Source organism: Chiloscyllium plagiosum, unplaced genomic scaffold (assembly GCF_037043375.1).
Source record: "Chiloscyllium plagiosum isolate Xiang-an unplaced genomic scaffold, Cpla_swu_hap1 HiC_scaffold_7, whole genome shotgun sequence".
NCBI classification, from domain to species: Eukaryota; Metazoa; Chordata; class Chondrichthyes; order Orectolobiformes; family Hemiscylliidae; genus Chiloscyllium; species Chiloscyllium plagiosum.
The window spans coordinates 71,632,572-71,651,765 of NW_028270145.1; the positions used below are offsets into that span (position 1 = coordinate 71,632,572).

Sequence of the window (19,194 nt, forward strand, 5' to 3'; positions counted from 1 at the left end):
AGTTTGTTGCATCTATACGACAGAACTAACACAAAGGCCTGAATTGCAGGAGTGACAATCAATGTCAGAGTGTCACACCAGCTCGTAGACTTTTCTGCTGCAACCTGGCTCCATATTTTAGATGTGTAGAGCATACCTGATGAAGTACTTTGTAACATGAGATTATCAGGGGAAGCAAAGCTATGCCCCTTTTTATAGTATAAGCTACTGTATGTCGGTAAGTTATCACTCATTGACACCGAAAAGCTTTAGTACATTTAAACAGCTTTTCAGTTTGTTAGTGAATGAGTGATGGAGATAATTGGGCAGGGAGACAGCAGATAGAGTGGCAGGTGGGTAAGATGGTAGACTGGCAAGTGGGTAGAGTAGAAGCTTGATAGGATAGCAGGGTGATGAGGTTAGGTCAGTTGAGTGAAGAGATTGAGGGGGGTCAGAAGAGAGCTGGGGAGGTGGGGAAGCAATGGATCATGAAGGAGTGGAACTTTAAGTTGAGAAGTTTAGGTTGAGAGTGTGGGGAGTTGGAAGTTAAGTGGGACAGGTCTGGCATTACACAGGCTCAAGGTGAGATTCAGAATGCCAGTGGGTGTTCAGGGGGTATTGGCAAATGAGGTCAAAGAGAGAAACCAGAAGATCATAGAGTCAGGGGTCATGTGAGGGAAGGTCAGTTGTTATTTACTAAAGAGTGAGACACAGCTTTAATCTCGCTTTCCTGGATAGATATCCAGTAAACAAGTCAAATCTTTCTACGGAGGAGAAGAAAAAGGAAGAAAGTATAAAGCTACAAGCCAAATCAATTTATCTGATTAAGGTACCAATAAATAGCATCACACATCTTCTTATCTTCCCTCTGTCTATTGCAGTATTTCTTGGTCTCAATTATAAAATAAAAGCCAAACACTCAAATCAAACACTCCAAACAATATTTTGAAATAAATCTTGGCTATGATGCACACAGAGCTGAAAATGTGTTGCTGGAAAAGCGCAGCAGGTCAGGCAGCATCCAGGGAACAGGAGAATCGACGTTTCGGGTATAAGCCTCTGCGTGAAAAAGTTGCCCCTTAGGTCTCTTTTATATCTTTCCCCTCTCACCCTAAACCTGGGACTCCCCGAGCCCAGGGAAAAGACTTTGTCTATTTATCCTGTCCATGCCCCTCATAATTTTGTAAACCTCCATAAGGTCACCCCTCAACCTCTGATGCTCCAGGGAAAACAGCCCCAGCCTGTTCAGCCTCTCCTTGTAGCTCAGATCCTCCAAGGGCTTATGCCCGAAACGTCGATTCTCCTGTTCCCTGGATGCTGCCTGACCTGCTGCGCTTTTCCAGCAACACATTTTCAGCTCTGATCTCCAGCATCTGCAGTCCTCACTTTCTCCTCTATGATGCACACAGAATCAATTAGTCACTCTTCCGCATTCATTTTGTTCTGTAGGCTTTTGCCCATCCTCCTGTTCATATGTACTGTTATCCAAGCAGCAGAAACATGGTGGAGGAAGGCTGCTGATTCTTGGAAAAGAAAAGTGCTGAGGCTTCAGAGGGTGACCTTGAGTAGCTCTCACCCAAGGAGGTCCTAACTTTATAACTGCACCATCTCAGGATGAGCATAAGCAGTCTAGGCTAGCTGACTCACAGGAAACGGCAAGTGGATCTGCAGAATGGCACTGGAAGGAGGATCCGTCTAATTTTGATAGAGGCAAAGAGGTCTGTATTCCCTACAGATAATGATACTTCCCCGGGGCAAACCGTAAAAGCTCTCGCAACGTGGTGAAGGACAGATTGCTGTATTACCCACTGTCAGCACCACTGCTGGTGGCTCTGAGTGATAGTGTTTATACTTCATGATTCTTTTCCTGCTTTTCCAGCTCTTTCTCTTTGACACCACTGTTTGAACAGGTGGCAGGTCTTGAGAAACCGAGAGGAAAACATATTAGGGGTGCATGCTCACATCATCTTCAGCTTATAAATTCGAAGATATTGGGAAACAGAATCATAGAGATGTACAGCATGGAAACAGACCCTTTAGTCCAACCCGTCCATGCTGACCAGATATCCCAACCCAATCTAGTCCCACCTGCCAGCACCCGGCCATATCCCTCCTAACCCTTCCTATTCTTATACCCATCCAAATGCCTCTTAAATGTTGCAATTGTACCAGCCTCCACCACATTCTTTGGCAGCTCATTCAATACACATACCACCCTCTGCATGAAAAAGTTGCCCCTTAGGTCTCTTTTATATCTTTCCCCTCTCACCCTAAACCTGGGACTCCCCGACCCCAGGGAAAAGACTTTGTCTATTTATCCTGTCCATGCCCCTCATAATTTTGTAAACCTCCATAAGGTCACCCCTCAGCCTCCGACTCTCCAGGGAAAACAGCCCCAGCCTGTTCAGCCTCTCCTTGTAGCTCAGATCCTCCAACCCTCGCAACATCCTTGTAAATCTTTTCTGAACCCTTTCAACTTTCACAACATCTTTCCGATAGGAAGGAGACCAGAACTGCATGCAATATTCCAACAGTGGCCTAATCAATGGCCAGCGACGGAGGAAGTGGGATGTCAGCAGCACATCCATAAGAGTGACATTTTTCCATTCTCAAATCAGTCACGTTGTGACCCAACGTGATAGTGCCTTTAATGCTTATTACATGCTAACTTTGTGTGTCTACTTGGACACAATTTGGAGACTGTCAGAACGTTTGATCTTATGGTTAGCTGGAAAAAGTGACTCTCATGTTGTTAAAATGAGTTGTTTCAATTTAAAGCTTGCATTAGAAAGATCTGTTTTAACCCAATTCCCCCTTTGAAGATGTGAATGCATTACACAAGGCTGAAAAACATAGGTTTATATAGCCATTATTTGCTTACTGTAACCATTTACTGGCTAACAGATAAACCAACATCATCTATTTTCTCGTTAACTCATTTGAAAAAGAGCATAATCTCTATTATTTTAACCATTTATGATTAATTTGTCAAGGTAATATTAGCAAGGTCAATTTCAAAAGATTGGTGATGACATTAAGAACTTAAAATTAAGCTGCTTTGTGCTTTATCTGCTTAAGAGTACAATGAAAACAAATCTTTTATTAATTCTACAGAAATTAATATATGAAATCAAAATGTTGTAGATAGAACATCATAGTTTCATATGCTTTAGTGCATCTCTGATTGAATCAAATAATTATTTGATCTTTTCATTGAAGAGGGTAGAACAAGCTTTACAATTCTATACTATTTCTGTAACATCCACCAACCTACCCTCAATAATACCCTCAAACATTATTAAAATGTAATAAATGTTAAACAGTCAAGAATTACAGAAAATTTACCAAAATTTACTGATTAAACCTTGCTACACATGCATTAACTTTCATTTCCACAGATCTCAGAAGCTTTGGCATTGCTTTATATGGATATACAAAACAACTCCATTTCATAATTTGAATATCCTGAGGATGGGCAAGGTTTATTTTAAATGATTATTTATTCAACTTTTCTGATACCTATACTAATTGGGAAATATACCATAGAAGATGGCCAGTTTGTATTTACATTTGAACAAGCTACACTTCGGTCATGAGTGGTCAGACATTCCACATACACTGGTGCATCTTTCTTGGACCTTCGGTCCCTGTTGCTGCAGCTTCTAGTTACTCCTGCCAGGAGATCTGCTGTCATGACATGCCATGCTCGCCTATCCTGTACTGTCCTTAAAATAAAAACCAAAATAAATGTGGATGTTGTAAATCAAAAACAAAAACAGAAATTGCTGGAAAAGCTCAGCAGGTCTGGCAGCATCTGTGGAAAGAAAGCAGAGTTAACATTTTAGCTTGAGTGACCCTTCCTCAGAACATCCTTAAAATAACTCATCTACACCCACAGTGAAATCCGCCATCCAGTTATATCTAGGTGACCACTCTTTCAGTTAGCCTCCATTTTATCCTCGAGAAGTGTCTTTGTAATTTTTCAGCTGTGGCAAAATGGCCAGAATACTGGCATTTCTGTTTCTGGATGTTAATTTTGGAATTCTCTTTTTTTTCGCCTCTCTGGCAATTTCAAATACCTCTTCCTATAAAGAGAAAACAGGATATAATAGACCGGATAACCTGACATCAGTAGTGGGAAATGCGAGAATCCATTATAAAGGATTTAATAACAGAGCACTTGGAAAACAGGTTCAGGATGGAATTATGAAAGAAATCATGTTTGACAAATCTATTGCAATTTTTCATTTTGAAATTTGTAGAGTTGATATGGGAGAGCCAGTGGATGTGGTTTATTTAGACTGTCAGAAGGCATTCAAAAAGGTCTCATGTAAGAGATTAACATGCAAAATTAAAACATATGAGATTGGGGCAAGTGAACTAACAAGGAGAGAGAACGGATGGCCAGACAGGAAGCAAACAGTATAATGAATGGGACATTTTCTGAGGGATGACTAGTGGTGTTATATACAGACTACTGCTGGGTGTTCAGAAAAAAAATGAAATCACAAAACATAGTAAGGTTTGATGAGAGAACTATATACAATAGTTCCAAGTTTGTAGAGATCAAAGCTGGGTGAGAGAATCAGCTGTGAAGAGGATGCAGAGATTCGGCATGATTCTGTTTGATATGGACAAGTTGAGAAAGTGGCAAAATGCATGGCAGATGTAACATAATGTGGATGAATGCGAGACTAACCACTTCAGTAGCAAAAACAGAAAGGCAGATTATTATCTGAACAGCAATAGATTGGAAAAGGAGGATTTGCAACAATACCTGGGTGTCCTTACAGATCTGTCACTGAAAGTAAGCAGGCAGGTACAGCAGACAACGAAGAAGGTAAATGATATGCTGTCTTCCTAGTGAGAGGATTCCAGTACGAAAACAAGGGTGTTCTCGCTCCAACACTACAGGACATCGGTAAGACAATACCTGGAGTATTATGTGCAGTTTTCAGGTGCAGAAGGGTGTTCTGGCTATGGAGGGAGTACAATAAAGGTTTACCAGATTGATTCCAGGGATGGCAGGACTGACGGATCAAGAGATATTGGTTAGGTGTTTCTAGTGACTGGGGAGTTCAGACAAGAGGTCAAGGCCTAAGAATAAGGGGTAGGCCATTTAGGATTAAGATGAGGAAAATGTCTTCCCCCAGAGAGTGGTAAGTCTGTGGAATTCTCTGCCACAGAAAGCAGTGGAGGAAAAACATAGTATGTTTTCAAGAAGAACTTTGATCCCCTTAGTCCTAAAAACTATATGGCGAAAAAGCAGGAACAGGCTACTGTGTTAGATGATTGGCCATAATCATACTCAATGTGCTAATCATACTCAATCACCTAATCTTGCTCTTATTTTCTACGTTTCTACATTTTATTTGTCTTATTATCTATATATGGAAAGGTCTTAGTATCCACATTTCAAATGCCTCTATTTCTTCTTTTGATTTTTACTTGGCTAAGGATTGTCTAATATTCTGAAACATTCAGGAAAGTGGATTAAAAGAAGCATCTTATGTGTTTCTATTCCTTGTTACAAGCTTGAGTTTTCTTCTTTTTAATATATATTTCATCTTCGCAAAATTAATTCTAACCATCTCTATCCTTCTAACTTTTGCATCACACCTATCATTTTTTATTTTTATTTGTCCTAACAGATTTACATATTTACTTCTTCTAGTGTGATGTTATTCACTTCAATCTTCACTCTAGTTCCTTTGATTACATTACTTCCAATTGTCAATGTTTCTGACCTTTTGTTGTAGATACTCAATCCATAGACTAAAGTTTAATATTTTACATGATCTATAATATTTTGTAAAGCGATTGCACCATGTCCTGCTTAATTGACAGGTTAATAATATTATGATCCAGCATCAATACAACTGTATCTTTAGATTGGACCTCAATCATATTAATGTTCAGTTAATGTCTCTTCAGTTAAAAAAAAACATTTGTAACAGTTTTTTTCCCCTCTAATTGCTCTAATGAAAAGGAGGCAAATAAAAGTAAAAATGATTAAAGAGGCCTCTTGCCTAATTTACAAAGTATCAAATAAGATTGCTGAAAGATCAGGAGACATTTAAATGTTTAAGGATACCTAATGATTGAGATAGAAATTTGATTTGGAATGGGATATTGGAAGGTGAGTTTTGGATGAGTTGAAGAGGTGTATTTTCCAATCCTCTTTTCCTAACATTAACTCAATTACTATGCTACCTTGAGACACATTGAGACATTGAGGTTTGTAACGCTAGACAGAATTCCTCCACAAGCTAAGAAAAAAAATACAGCTTGAAGTCATACCCAAGTCAAAAGTACTAATAGCTTGAGGAGATACCTATAGGTGACTTTCTACCAGGACAAAAATTTCTTATTGATAACAAAGTAAAATATTACTCAAACTCTTAACAACCACTTAACCTTATCCTGCCTCATTGAGATTAACCCCGTCCCTGCATACAGGGCTATCACCATGCATGACTGGGTCAAGTGTTAGCAAAGTGATTAAAGGCAATCAGTGCCTGACTGAGGGGCTGAACATGGGATGGGAAAAGATGATGAGAGCCATCATTCTTCGGACATTGAACTGCCCGCTACCTGCACAATTCTTACAATTGCCTGGGTCATTTGAGATCCAAGGACTCATTGCTGACTGGGTCAGATGTGTTCTTCAAATAGCAGCCACGGTCTTTTCAGTTATGCTGAGCACAAGAGCTGTTGCTTTCTAATTGGCCAGCAGCTCTCACTAGGCAGGACTTACACTTCCAGGGTCTTCATTCCAAGGGAAGACCTTCCAGGGACCTCACCACTGATTGACGACATCTGCATCTGGTTTGATGAGCCTTTGTGAAAAAGAAGGCACCGTGGCTTTCTCGCCAGCTCTTCAGCCAGCAGGTGAGCTCCCCCAGTTCCATAAGGTTCCACCTAGGTCTTCAAGAAAAAAGTCCTTCCCTCACTTGAACCATTATTCCCTAGAAACTGAAAACTAAAGGAAACTCAAGGTATTAGGATGGATGGCTTTTCTTTCTGCCAACGTGCCCAATGCAAATATAATAAAAGTCCTTATATGTCTATGTTTAAGATTTAAGTTGATCAGTCCCTTTTCCCTCTCTCCTCTGAGATCCTCATTAAAACCCAGCTCTTTGACCTACCTTTCAGACAACCCTCCCGTTACAGTTCCTTGGACATATCATTGATTTTGGTCCGATTATATTTCTGCAAAATACTTTGAGAAACTTTCTAACAGTAAGTATTATGTAAATGTAAGTTATTTTTATTCCTGAACAAAGGAGATTGTTTATTAATAATACATATCTAATGTAAGTCAGCACTTCTACTTGTGATGATCTTTGGTCTCACTTTCATAGCTGTAATTAACACTGAAGCATATACTATCTATGGTTTATGCATAAATGATAGCCAATACAATTAGAGGCTCCAACCAAAAAGTGGAACCTAGAGAATATTTCTGATATTTGTCTCAGTTTTATGGATATAAAAAGATGTATATCTTACAAAATGGCTTTGACATTATCACAGGCAATTTACTAGTAAGCAATGTTTAGCTTGGCTGAACTCAATTTAAAACGTGCTTGCCTGGCTTTTTCAAATATGTTACATTTTTGTTAACCTTTGCTTTAATCAATGCTTGGTCAGCCAAAAAAAGTGCTATTAGAGCAGACAGTTACCCTTTAATGGGAAGAAGGAACTAAGGTAAACAATTACCTAATTTTCTCATAACATTTGTCTAGTCTCACAGCAAATGAAACCTTTTCTGAATTTCTTCAGAACTATGGTATCCTTATTTAAGAAATAACGTAAAAGTATGAGAAGCAGTTTTTAATGCACTGAGTACTCATTTCTTCCCCATCTCTGTGTAAGTACTTTCATTTCTATAACATTTAGTGTGGCTGATTGCTTGTTTCCTACTGGGAATTATTGCTCCATCTAAAAGATAGATTTTGAGGTATATTCTGTTAATCTCAGGAATCACTTTATAGAATATTTATTTGTTTATTTGATAACTTTATAAACATCCTGGGTCTTATGGTAATATTATTGGCACCAACATACAAATTGAAAAATGTTACTGAATTCCCCTTTTCACCTTGTCATGTTGGAAGTTGATCTCATGAACTATGTTTTGAAATCAATTCCCCTAATAGTTTTTTCAATTGACTCAAATTACAGGTTCTTTCCAAAACTTAAGTATCCTCCATTGTTTCTAGTTTATTTGCTCCTTAGTTCCTTGAGCAAGAAATAATACTATTGAAGTACACTATAATGTAGCAATATGAAAATCACTTAGCACTGATCCATGCTATGTACAGACATGTTTTTGTTGTAGGAGTAAGCCACTTGGCCCTTCTAACACCACCATTCAACAGGATCGTGGTTGACTGATGGTGGCCTCAGCTCCACACTTCTCCCTATCTGCAATGACTTTAACTCCCTTTGTTAATCAAGAATCTATCTGCCTTACTGTTAGAAGTGCTTAATGACTCTGCTTTCACTACTCTCAGGGGTAAGAAATTCCAAAAATGCACTATCCGTTCAGAGAAAAAAAAATCCTCATCCTCATTTTAAATGGGAAGCCCCCCGAGAAGGTTTTTACTCAACAGATATCTGGGATGGAGAAAGCTATCTTTTGAGGAACAGTTGGATCTGTATCCATTGGAATTTAGAAGGATGAAATCTTGAGGGGACTTGATTAGCTGGCTGCTGAAAGATATTTCACCTGTGAGAGAGACTAGAACTAATATATTTAAAAATAAGTGATCTTCTACTTTAAATGAAGATGAGGACTCGTTTTCTCTCAGCAACTTGTGCATTTTTGGAAATTGTCTTCCCCTGAGAATAGTGGAGGCACAGTCATTACGCACTTTTAACAGTGTGGTAGATAGGTTCTTGACTAACAAAGGGAGTTAAAGTCACTGCAGATAGGGAGGAATGTGGAGCTGAGGCCACAATCAATCAGCCATGATCATGTTGAATGGTGGAGTTAGAAGGGCCAAATGGCTTACTCCTAATACAAATTCATGTTTGCACATAATAGGGTCAGTGTTAAGTAATTTCCATATTGCTACATCATAGTAAATGTTGATAGTATTATTTCTTACTTAACGAACAGAGGAGCAAACAAAACAGGAACAATGGATGACATTTGTAAGTACAGCAGATTTCCTTCTGTAAAGGACATAGCGAACCAGATTTGCAGAAAACGACAATAAAGTAAATTAGTATGAAATCATTTCCACTTCAAAGACAAGGCTTAAGGCTGTCCAAGGCTAGGATCTGAATATTCAAGAACAAAGGATTGATGAGAGCAGAGCGGTGGATGTGATCTATGCAGACTTCAGTAAGGCATTCAACAAGATTCCTCAGGGTAGACTGGTTAGCAAGGCATTTTGGAAAGGCAGATCAGGGCAGGAGTTATACACTTAATGGTAAGGTCCTGGGGAGTGTTGCTGAACAAAAAGACCTTGGAGTGCAGGTTCATACTTCCTTGAAAGTGGCATTACAGGTTGATAGGATAGTGAAGAAGGCATTTAATATGCTTGCCTTTATTGGTCAATGCTTTGAGTATAAGAGTTGGGAGGTCACGTTGCGGCTCCACAAGACATTAGTTAGGCCACAATTGGAATATTGCATGCAATTCTGGTCTCTTTGCTATAGAAAGAATGTTTTGAAACTTGAAAGGGTTCAGAAAAGATTCACAAGAATGTTGCCAGGCTTGGAGGGTTTGAGATATAGGGAGAAGCTGAAGAGACTGGGCCTATTTTCCTTGGACCGTTGGAGGCTGAAAGGTGACCTTAAAGAGGTTTATAAAATCATGAGGGGTATGGATAGGGTAAATAGACAAGGTCTTTTCCTTAGTTTGAGGGAGTTCAAAACTAGAGGGCTTAGGTTTAAGGTGAGAGGGGAAAGATATAAAAGGGACCTAAGGGGCAACTATTTCACACAGAGGGTGGTGCATGTATGGAACGAGCTACCAGAAGTGGTGGAGCCTGGTACAATTACAACATTTAAAAGGTATCTGAATGGGTATATGAATAGGAAGTGGTTAGAGGGATATGGGCCAAATGCCAGCAAATGGGACTAGATCTATTTTAAGATATCTGTTCGGCATAGACGAGTTGGACTTAAGGGTCTGTTTCTGCATGTGTATCTCAATGACTCTAATTTAACATTTATGATGGAAAGACAAAAAAGGAAAAGAAGGTGAAGTAATGCAGATGATGAAAGATGGGATTAAAGCAAGTTACTGAGAAAGGTTCTTATTTTACACTGAGAAAAGAACAAGATGTAAAATGTAGTTAGGTGGAGTTAAGTAACAGCCAACAAGGGGTAGCAAACCTTGTTTACATGCAATAAATCCAGGAATGAGGGGTCTATGTGACAAGGGTAATGCAATAATCATGGCTGATTTAACTCTATGTATGGTCTGCGTAAATTAAATGAGTACTAATGCTATGGAAGTCAAATATGAGATTATTTTTTATTCATTTGTGGGATGCGAGATTGCTGGCTGACCAGCATTTATTGCCCACCCCTAGTTTCCATTGAGAAAGTGGTGATGAGCTGCCTTCCTGAAGTGCTGCAGTCCACATGCTGTGGGTTGATCCACAATGTCATTTGGGTGTGAATTCCAGGATATTGATCCAGTGATAGTGAAGGAATGGCGATATATTTCTAAATCAGGGTAGTGAGTGGCTTGGAGGGAACTTGAAGGTGGTGGTGTTGCCATGTACCTGCTGCCCTTGTCCTTCTGGTTGGAAGTGGTTATAGGTTTGGAAGGTGCTATCAGAGGATCTTTGGTGAATTTCTGCATGCATCTTGTAAACGGTACACACTGCTGCTACTGAGCATTGGTTGCAGAGGAGGTGGATGCTTGTGAATTTAGTGTGAATCAAGAGTGCTACTTTATCCTGGATGGTGTCAAGCTTCTTGAGCGTTGTTGCACCCACCCAGGCAAGTGGAGAATATTCCTGACTTGTGCCTTATAGATGGTGGGGAAAGTGAGGACTGCAGATGCTGGAGATCAGAATTGAAAAGTGTGGCGCTGGGAAAGCACAGCAAGTTAGGCAGCATTCAAGGAGCAGAAGAATCGATGTTTCGGGTCCCCTGTAGATGGTGGATAGGCTTTGGGGAGTCAGATGGTGAGTTACTTGCCACAGTATTTCTAGTCTCTGACCTGCTCTTGTAGGCACTGTGTTGGTCTGGCAAGTCTAGTTGAGTTTCTGGCCAATGGTAACCCCAAGGATGTTGTTAATGGGGGATTCCATGATGGCAATACTATTGAATGTCAAGGTGCAGTGGTTAGATTGTCTCTTTTTGGTAATGGTCTTAGCCTGGTATTTGTGTGGCTCCAATGTTGCATGCTGCTTGTCAGGCCAACCCTGGATATTGTCCAAATCTTGTTGAATTTGAACATGGACAGCTTCAGCCTCAGAGGGATGTGAATGGTGCTGAACATTGTGAAATCATTGGCGAACGTCCCCATTTCTGACCTTATAATGGAGGGAACATCATTGATGAACCTGCTGAAGATGGTTGAGTCTAAGGAATTCCGGCAGAGATGTTCGGGTGCTGAAATGACTGACTTCCTACAACTACGACCATCTTCTGATCTGCTAATTCTGACTCCAACCAGCTGAGAGTTTGCAGTTTTGACAGAGCTCTTCAATGCTACACCTGATCGAATACAGCCTTGACGTCAAGAGCCAACACTCTCAGCTCACCTCTGGAATTTAGCTCTTTTGTCCACACTTGAGCCAATGCTTGTGATGAGGTCAGCAGCTGAATGGCCCTGGCAGAAGCCAAACTGGGCATCACTGAACAGGTTAATGCTGAACAGATGTTACTTGATAGCACTGTTGATGACACCTTCCATCACTTTACTTATGGCCTGGTTGAATTTGTCCTGCTCTTTACGTGCAGAACAAATCTGAGCAATTTTCCACATTGTCAGGTAGATGCCAGTGTTATAGCTGTACTGGAACAGCTTGGCGAGGGGAGCATCAAGTTCTGGAGCACAAGTCTTCAGTACTATTGCTAGTGAGAGTCCATAGCCTTTTTAGTGTCCAGTGCCCCCAACCATTTCTTGATACCACTTGCAGTAAATCAAATTAGCTGAAGACTGGTATATGGGACTGAGGACTATTGGAGGAGGCCGAGATGGATCGTCCACTCAGCACTTCTGCTGAAAATTGCTGTAAATGCTTCAGTCTTATCTTTTGTATAGATGTGCTGGGCTCTCCAATCATTGTGGGTGGGGATATTTACAGAGCCTCCTCCTCCAGTGGCTTGTTTCGTTGTCCACCACCATTCACAACTGGATGTGACAGGACTGCAGAGCTTAGATCTGATCCACTGGTTGTGATCATTTAGCTCTGTCTATCACGTGGTGCTTTTGCAGTTTGACATGCAAGTAGCCTTGTTTGCTAGCTTCACCAGGTTGACACCTCATTTTCAGGTATGTCTTGTGCTGCTCTTGGCCTGCACTTCTGCATACTACAATGAATAGGGAAGAGCACCTGGCTTGGTGGTAATGGTTGAGTGGGGACATGTAAGGTCATGAGATTACAGATTGTGCTGGAGTACAATTCTTCTGCTGTTGATGACTCACAGCACCTCATGAATGTCCAGACTTGAGCTGCTAGATTTGTTCAAAGTCTGTCGCATTTAGCAGGATGATAGTGCCATATAGTTATCGAGGTTATTCTATTCTCAATGCCAAAAGTAGTAAGACTGAAAATTGGGAGTGTTTTAGCATTCAGCAAGGAGGATCAAGAAACTGATAAAGAAAGAGAAAATAAAATATTTGGTTTGATTTATTATTGTCACATGTATTAAGATAGAGTGAAAACTATTGCTTTGCATGCTAACCAGACAAATCGTACATTTGTATGAACAGAATGCAGAATATTGTGTTACAGCTGCAGAGAAGGTGCAGAGAAAGATCAACTCTAATATATGAGAGGTCTATTCATAAGTCTGCATATAGTGGGGAAGAAGCTGTTCTAAAATCTGCTGGTACATGTTTCCAAACCCTTGTATCTCCTGTCCAATGGAAGGAGATGGAAGAGAGTATAACCAGGATGGGAGAGGTCTTTGATATTGTTAGCTGCATTCCTGGAGCAATGGGAAACGTAGATGGAGTCAATAAGAATATGAATGTAAAATAGCATGAAACATCAAACAGACTGTAAAAGCTGCTGCAGGTATAAAAGAAAAGATTAACAAAGACAGATGTGGGTTAATTTCAGGCAGAGGCAGCAGAATTTATGGCAGAGACATTACATAATTACTGCATCTGACTTTGTGGTGGAAGATATAAGGAATTGCTCAGAAACAAGAGATCCAACAGACTACTAAGAATGAGGGAGTGAAAAAAATTGTGTTAGTGCAGAAGTAATGTTAGAAAATTAAATGGGACTGAAAATAGATAAATCCCTGTGATTCAATGATCTGCATCCCAGAGTGTTCAAAGAAGCAGCCACAGAGAAAATGGATACATTGGCAACTATCTTTCAAAAATTCAAAATATTCTGGAAAGGTGCCCGCAAATTGGGAGGCTGAAAATGAAATGTCACTTTTTAAAGAAGGAGCAACAGAAAAATGAGGAACTGCAGGTACATTAGCCTGACATCGGTTAGGGAAATGTATTTTAAAGCATGTGATAATTGGACATTTAGAAAATAACGATCTAAAATACCTGGAGTTAATATGGTTTTATGGAGAGGAAATCATATTTGAAAAATCAATTAAGTTTTTTTTGAGGATATCATCATATGGATTAGGAGCTGGATTAGACCATCGCCCTTAGAGCCTGCTGTACACTTTTGCCTTAGTTTGGGGCACATTTTTTAAGATGAGAGGAGAAAGATTTAATAAAGACATGAGGGGCAACATTTTTATACAGAGTGGTTTGTATATGGAATAAACTCCCAGAGGAAGTGGTGGATACGGGTACAGTTACAACATTTAAAAGATGTTTGAACAAGTACATGAATAAGAAATATTTGGAATGATATGGGCCAAGCACAGGCAGGTGAGATTAGTTTAGCTTGGTATTATGGTCAGGATGGGCTGGTTGGACCAAAGGGTCTGTTTACATACTGTATGACTCTACCATGGTAGTTTTGATTCTCAACATTCCCTCCTACCCCAACAACCTTTTGCTTATCAGTCTTGCTTATAAGAATCTAACACTTTGGAAAACGTTCCAAACAATTATGACCCTCTGTGAGAAAAATATTCTCATCAGGTAAAGGAAAATACTTTGATAAGGTCTCGTAAATAAAACTTGAGAATGTAGAATAGAGATAAAAATACTGTCATAGATTTAGAACGGATTAACACGGTGTCACAGTGGTTAGCACTGCTGCCTCACAGTGCCAGAGACCCGGGTTCAATTCCCGCCTTAGGCAACTGTCTGAGTGGAGTTTGCACGTTCTCCCTGTGTCTGCATGGGTTTCCTCTGGGTGCTTTAGTTTCCTCCCACAGTCCAAAAATGTGCAGGTCAGGTGGATTGGCCATGCTAAATTGCCCATAGCATTAGGTGAAGGGGTAAATACAGGGGAATGGGTCTGGGTAGGTTGCTCTTCAGAGGGTCGGTGTAGTCTTGTTGGGCCGAAGGGCCTGTTTCCACACTGTAAGTAATCTAATCTAATAAAAAAAACAGAGTGGAAATAATGTGGCATTCTGAGAGTGGCAATCTGTCAGGGTCAGTGCTTCAGCTCCAGGTGTTCATAATTGGATACAACAACCAAAAGTTTGCAAATGACACAACCTTAGTAAGTACGTGTTGTGCAAATGATGCAAAAAGATTTCAAGAGATTTGGACAAGCTAGATAAAGTAGGCAAGAACATGGCAGATGAAATAGAATGCAGATAATTATTAAGTTGAGTAGTGTTGCCAAACACAGAGACCTGGAGTTTCAGGTACACAGTTCTTTGAAAGTTGTGACATGGATAGACAGGGTGGTTAAGAAGGCATTTAGCGCCCTTGCCTTCATTGCTGAGACCATTGAGTATAGGAGTTGGACATCATGTTGCGGTTGTGGAGAACACTGGTGAGCCTACTTTTGGAGTACTGTGCAGTTCTGGTTGCCCCGCTATAGGAAGGATATTATTAAATTGGAGAAGGTTCAGAAAAGAATGTTGCCAAGATTGGAGGGTTTGAGTTATAAGGAAAGGGCTGGATGGGCTGGACTTCTTTCACTGGAGCATAAATGCTTGAGCGGTGACCTTATAGAGGTTTATAATATTATGAGAGGCATAATTAACGTTAAGAGCAAAGGTCTTTTCTCTAGGGTGAGGGAAGTTCAAAACTAGAGTGACATATTTTTAAGGTGAGAGGAGAAGGATTTAAAAGGGACCTGAGGGGCAACTTTTTCACAGAGAGAGTGGTTTGCATGTGGAATAAACTGTCAAAGGAAGAAGTAGCTGCAGGTACAGTTACAACACTTAATAGACATTTGGACAGGTACATAAATAGGAAAGGTTTAGAGGGATATGGGTCAAATGCAGGCAAGTGGGGCTAGTTTTGTTTGGGAAAGTTGATCAGCATGGAAGAGTTGGCCCAAAGGGTCTGGTTCTCTGCTTTGTGTTTCTATGACTCTGTGACCAAATTGTCCAGTTTGGTAGGAGGAAAAGATGTGCAGAGAATTTACTAAATGTTGAGTGATTGGGAATTGTTTATGTCCAAAAGGACCTGGCTGTCATTGTTCATATGTCCCTGAAATCTAATGTGCAAGCAACCAGGAAGGCATATGGTATGTTGGCCTTTATTGCAAGATTTGAGTCCAAAGTATAAAGTGTTTAATTGAGAGTGTGCAGCAGAGATTCACCAGTATAATTCTTGGAATGATGGCACTAATCTAAGAGGTATGACTGAGGAGAGTGGAACTGTATACTTACAAGTTGAGAAGAGTGAGGGATGATCTCATCAAAGCATATAAAATTCTTAAAAGTCTTGGCAATTCATCTTATCAATAAAATTACGGCAGAATCGAATGGTATATTTATTAACCTTTGAAAAAGTAACCTAAATATTCAAGTTATAATCTTATTGCAGGGTTAACAGTATGATTTTAAAGGTTTTAAAATATTGTGTCAGTGATTTCGTGATTGCTACAAAATCAGAAATTGCTGGAAAATCTCAGAAGTTAGCAGCATCTTTGGAGAGAAAGCAGAGTTAACATTTTGGGTCTAGTGATCCTTCAGAATTGATTGTAGCCAGGAAAAAATTGGTATATATGCTAGAGAAGGAGTGGGGGGAGGGGAAGGAGTAAATGATAGCTAGAGATAAAACCGAGAGATAAAACCGAGAGAGAGAGAGAGAGAGAGAGAGAGAGAGAGAGAGAGAGAGAGAGATTGCCAATTGTTTCTGATTTCCAGCAGCCATAGATCTTTGCTTTTTTAACTTAGTGATTGCTGTTGTGCAATTATTCCATAATATCTATTATTTATGTGGTATGCATATATTTCTACTCCCCTGTCAAGACAGAGTAGAAAATTGCTTTGGTCTTACTTATATTAAAATAATAAACAAAATAGTCAAAATATTTGTGTCTTCCATTAGCTGGTAATACATTATGTAAATAATGGCATCTGCATTATTTCAAAGTCTGTTCTGCTTTGCAATAATGTAAAAATTACCATATTACTCGAGAAACAGTTCAGAGTTCTGACCAGGAGAATATTAATGAGGAGGAATGAAAACGTACAATGTGGATTTTCAAACTTGTTTCCAGTTCACAACCAACAGTATAACTTAAGTATCTTCAATTCTGACGCACAGCTGGATGGTTTGTGAAGAACTCAAGCTGTGGTCAGTAATTGAAAATATCACCCTCTAAAGATCAGCATTAGTTTTGTACCCGAGTTTGTGCTTTTACTTTCAAAATTTATTTTTGATATGATGTGTGCATGTGACATTGGCATCCATCAAATATGTATAACTGAGGTCCAGCTTTGATAATCTGCAAGATTCAAGAAATCTGAAAAATGATGCATCTCCAGTGAATGTGATACTGTATTCACAGATAAATAACACAGAAACATAGATTGGATTGTGTACTAACTGTACCACAGTCAGTGATCACCAGACTTTGAAAGTTTAAATTATATCTTGTCCTCATCATTAGAGTGAAAGTGAGGGCTGCAGATGCTGGAGATCAGAGCTGAAAATGTGTTGCTGGAAAAGCGCAGCAGGTCAGGCAGCATCCAAGGAACAGGAGAATCGACGTTTTGGGCATAAGCCCTTCTTTCCTGAAGAAAGGCTTATGCCCGAAACGTCGATTCTCCTGTTCCTTGGATGCTGCCTGACCTGCTGCGCTTTTCCAGCAACACATTTTCAGCTCATCATTAGAGTGCACTACTACTGATTATGTCAAATATATTTCCTAAAACGATGGCCTATTGTGTATTATTTAGGGAACTATTTTTCACTTTGCAATAATTAATTGTCCCTTAAACATCAAGAAAAAAAAACACACATTGCTGCTGTTAGAACTCAAGGTTTGATTTCTAACATGTTATGTTATAAAACCTATTAATTTCAATCTTGGAAACAACAAACAATGACACCAATTAAAGATTGCATTGTTCCTTCTGAACAAAATAAAACTTGAGCAGGTACTTTCCAAGCACAGTGAATGTTCTTCCTTAAAGTAAGGTGTAATTTAAAGCGATTACCCTTCCAGAAAGGTTACCCTTTAGTCAGAACAAGGAATATTAACCCAGCGTTACACAGAAGAGCCTTCTGAAATAGAATGTCTGCTTTTCAAGCGGCTGTAGTATAATTAGTTACTTGATTTACTGTAAGGAGATTACACTGGCCAAGGAAAGAGATTACAGATGGAGCACTTTGAGAACCGCACAGTGTACCAGCAGTGCCTAAAACACGGTGCTCTCAGAATATTGCCAACATCTCCCTGCACAACAAAGGGACGAACAGTCACACTGTAACATAACGGTGCCTGGAGGAAAGTGAAAGATGAATTCGACAACACTGTGTAGAAAAGGGATCTGGAAGTCAGCTTAATAGCACTAGACCAATTAACAGATTCGCTCTGTCTGCTAGTCACATGCGCACCAATGTTACCTAGCAACAAGACAACTCACTAAAAGTTCGCCAGGAAGAATTGCAAATCTTTAGCTGAGTGGGGCTTTGTGCAGTAGAGAAAATATCGGTTTACTGAGTCATATTGTGGTAAAATACAGTAAAACCTTTCACCTGATGCATGGATCATCTTGTCAAAAGAAAACGTATTACATCTTTTCTTTTGGTTAAAATCGTGAACTTCCGTTAAACCAATGCGGTTTACTGTGAATGGCGGAATTTTGCCGTACGGTTCCTATCAACGTGCGTTTTACCTGGTATTTTCTGCTCGTTTCTTTAGTAGATGTAAATGTGAAAAAAAAGTTAGTGTTGAGTGCTAACTAAAAATTGTTAGATTTAGCTATTTTCTTCCCTGTTAAACTGTTTTAAATTTACTGGTCAATATTGTATTCCAGAATAATCTAAAATTAATTGATATCTAAATGTCTTAAATATAAAAAAAACTGTACTCCAACAAAAGTAATGCAAGAAATATCCAAAGTCAGTGCAGTTTTTTTTAAATCATCTCAATAACATGTTGACCAAAATTACACCCATCATTCTCTTCACCAGAATAGCTATAATAGTAATCCAAAAATAAAAACTTGCAAAATGTATGCACCTTCTTACCTTCTGAACTACAATGAACTATAAGCAAAGTTTCCAGAAGAAACAGTGAGAACGTCTGGCCGGCCATGCTGCAGCCTTGTATCGAAGTCTTTCCTAGCTTCTGATGAAGCTGACTTTGGAAGTAAAGGTTGTGGAACCTGATTGATGTAGGTCTCTGAGCTGTCTTTTTTTTCCCTCCTCCTGATGCTAGTTGGGAAAAGGCGTGTTCGAAAGTTGGGACATTGCGTTTGCACTAAAACTGTTCAGCGCTAAGGTTCTCCCCACCCAGGCCCCGGAAGCAGCATAACTCAGCAGCGGTCCTCTAACAGGGAGGTGTCTGCAAGCCTTACTAAACCGTTATTAGCACAATACTTACAAACAATAGGTCAGGAGAGAAAAATCTGGCTCGGCCATCTAGAGAAATCTTTGCACTTCATTCCGATTTTCTAAACGAGAGAGTCGACTTTGATATTTTCTGAAATTCAAATTTTAAAACTCTT

At 39.6% G+C, this 19,194-nt stretch overlaps 1 protein-coding gene across 3 annotated transcripts in view; it reads right to left on the bottom strand.

Annotated features, from left to right (window-relative positions):
- lrp2a (low density lipoprotein receptor-related protein 2a) overlaps positions 1-18,936 on the bottom strand; it is a 337,835-nt gene extending 318,899 nt beyond the window's left edge. For all 3 annotated transcript variants that reach the window (XM_087989117.1, XM_043693942.2, XM_043693941.2), the window contains exon 1: positions 18,716-18,936. In XM_087989117.1, the coding sequence (XP_087845243.1) occupies positions 18,716-18,782 (67 nt within the window). In that variant the 5' untranslated portion in view covers positions 18,783-18,936. The remainder of the gene's footprint in view (positions 1-18,715) is intronic.
- Positions 18,937-19,194: the final 258 nt, after the last annotated feature.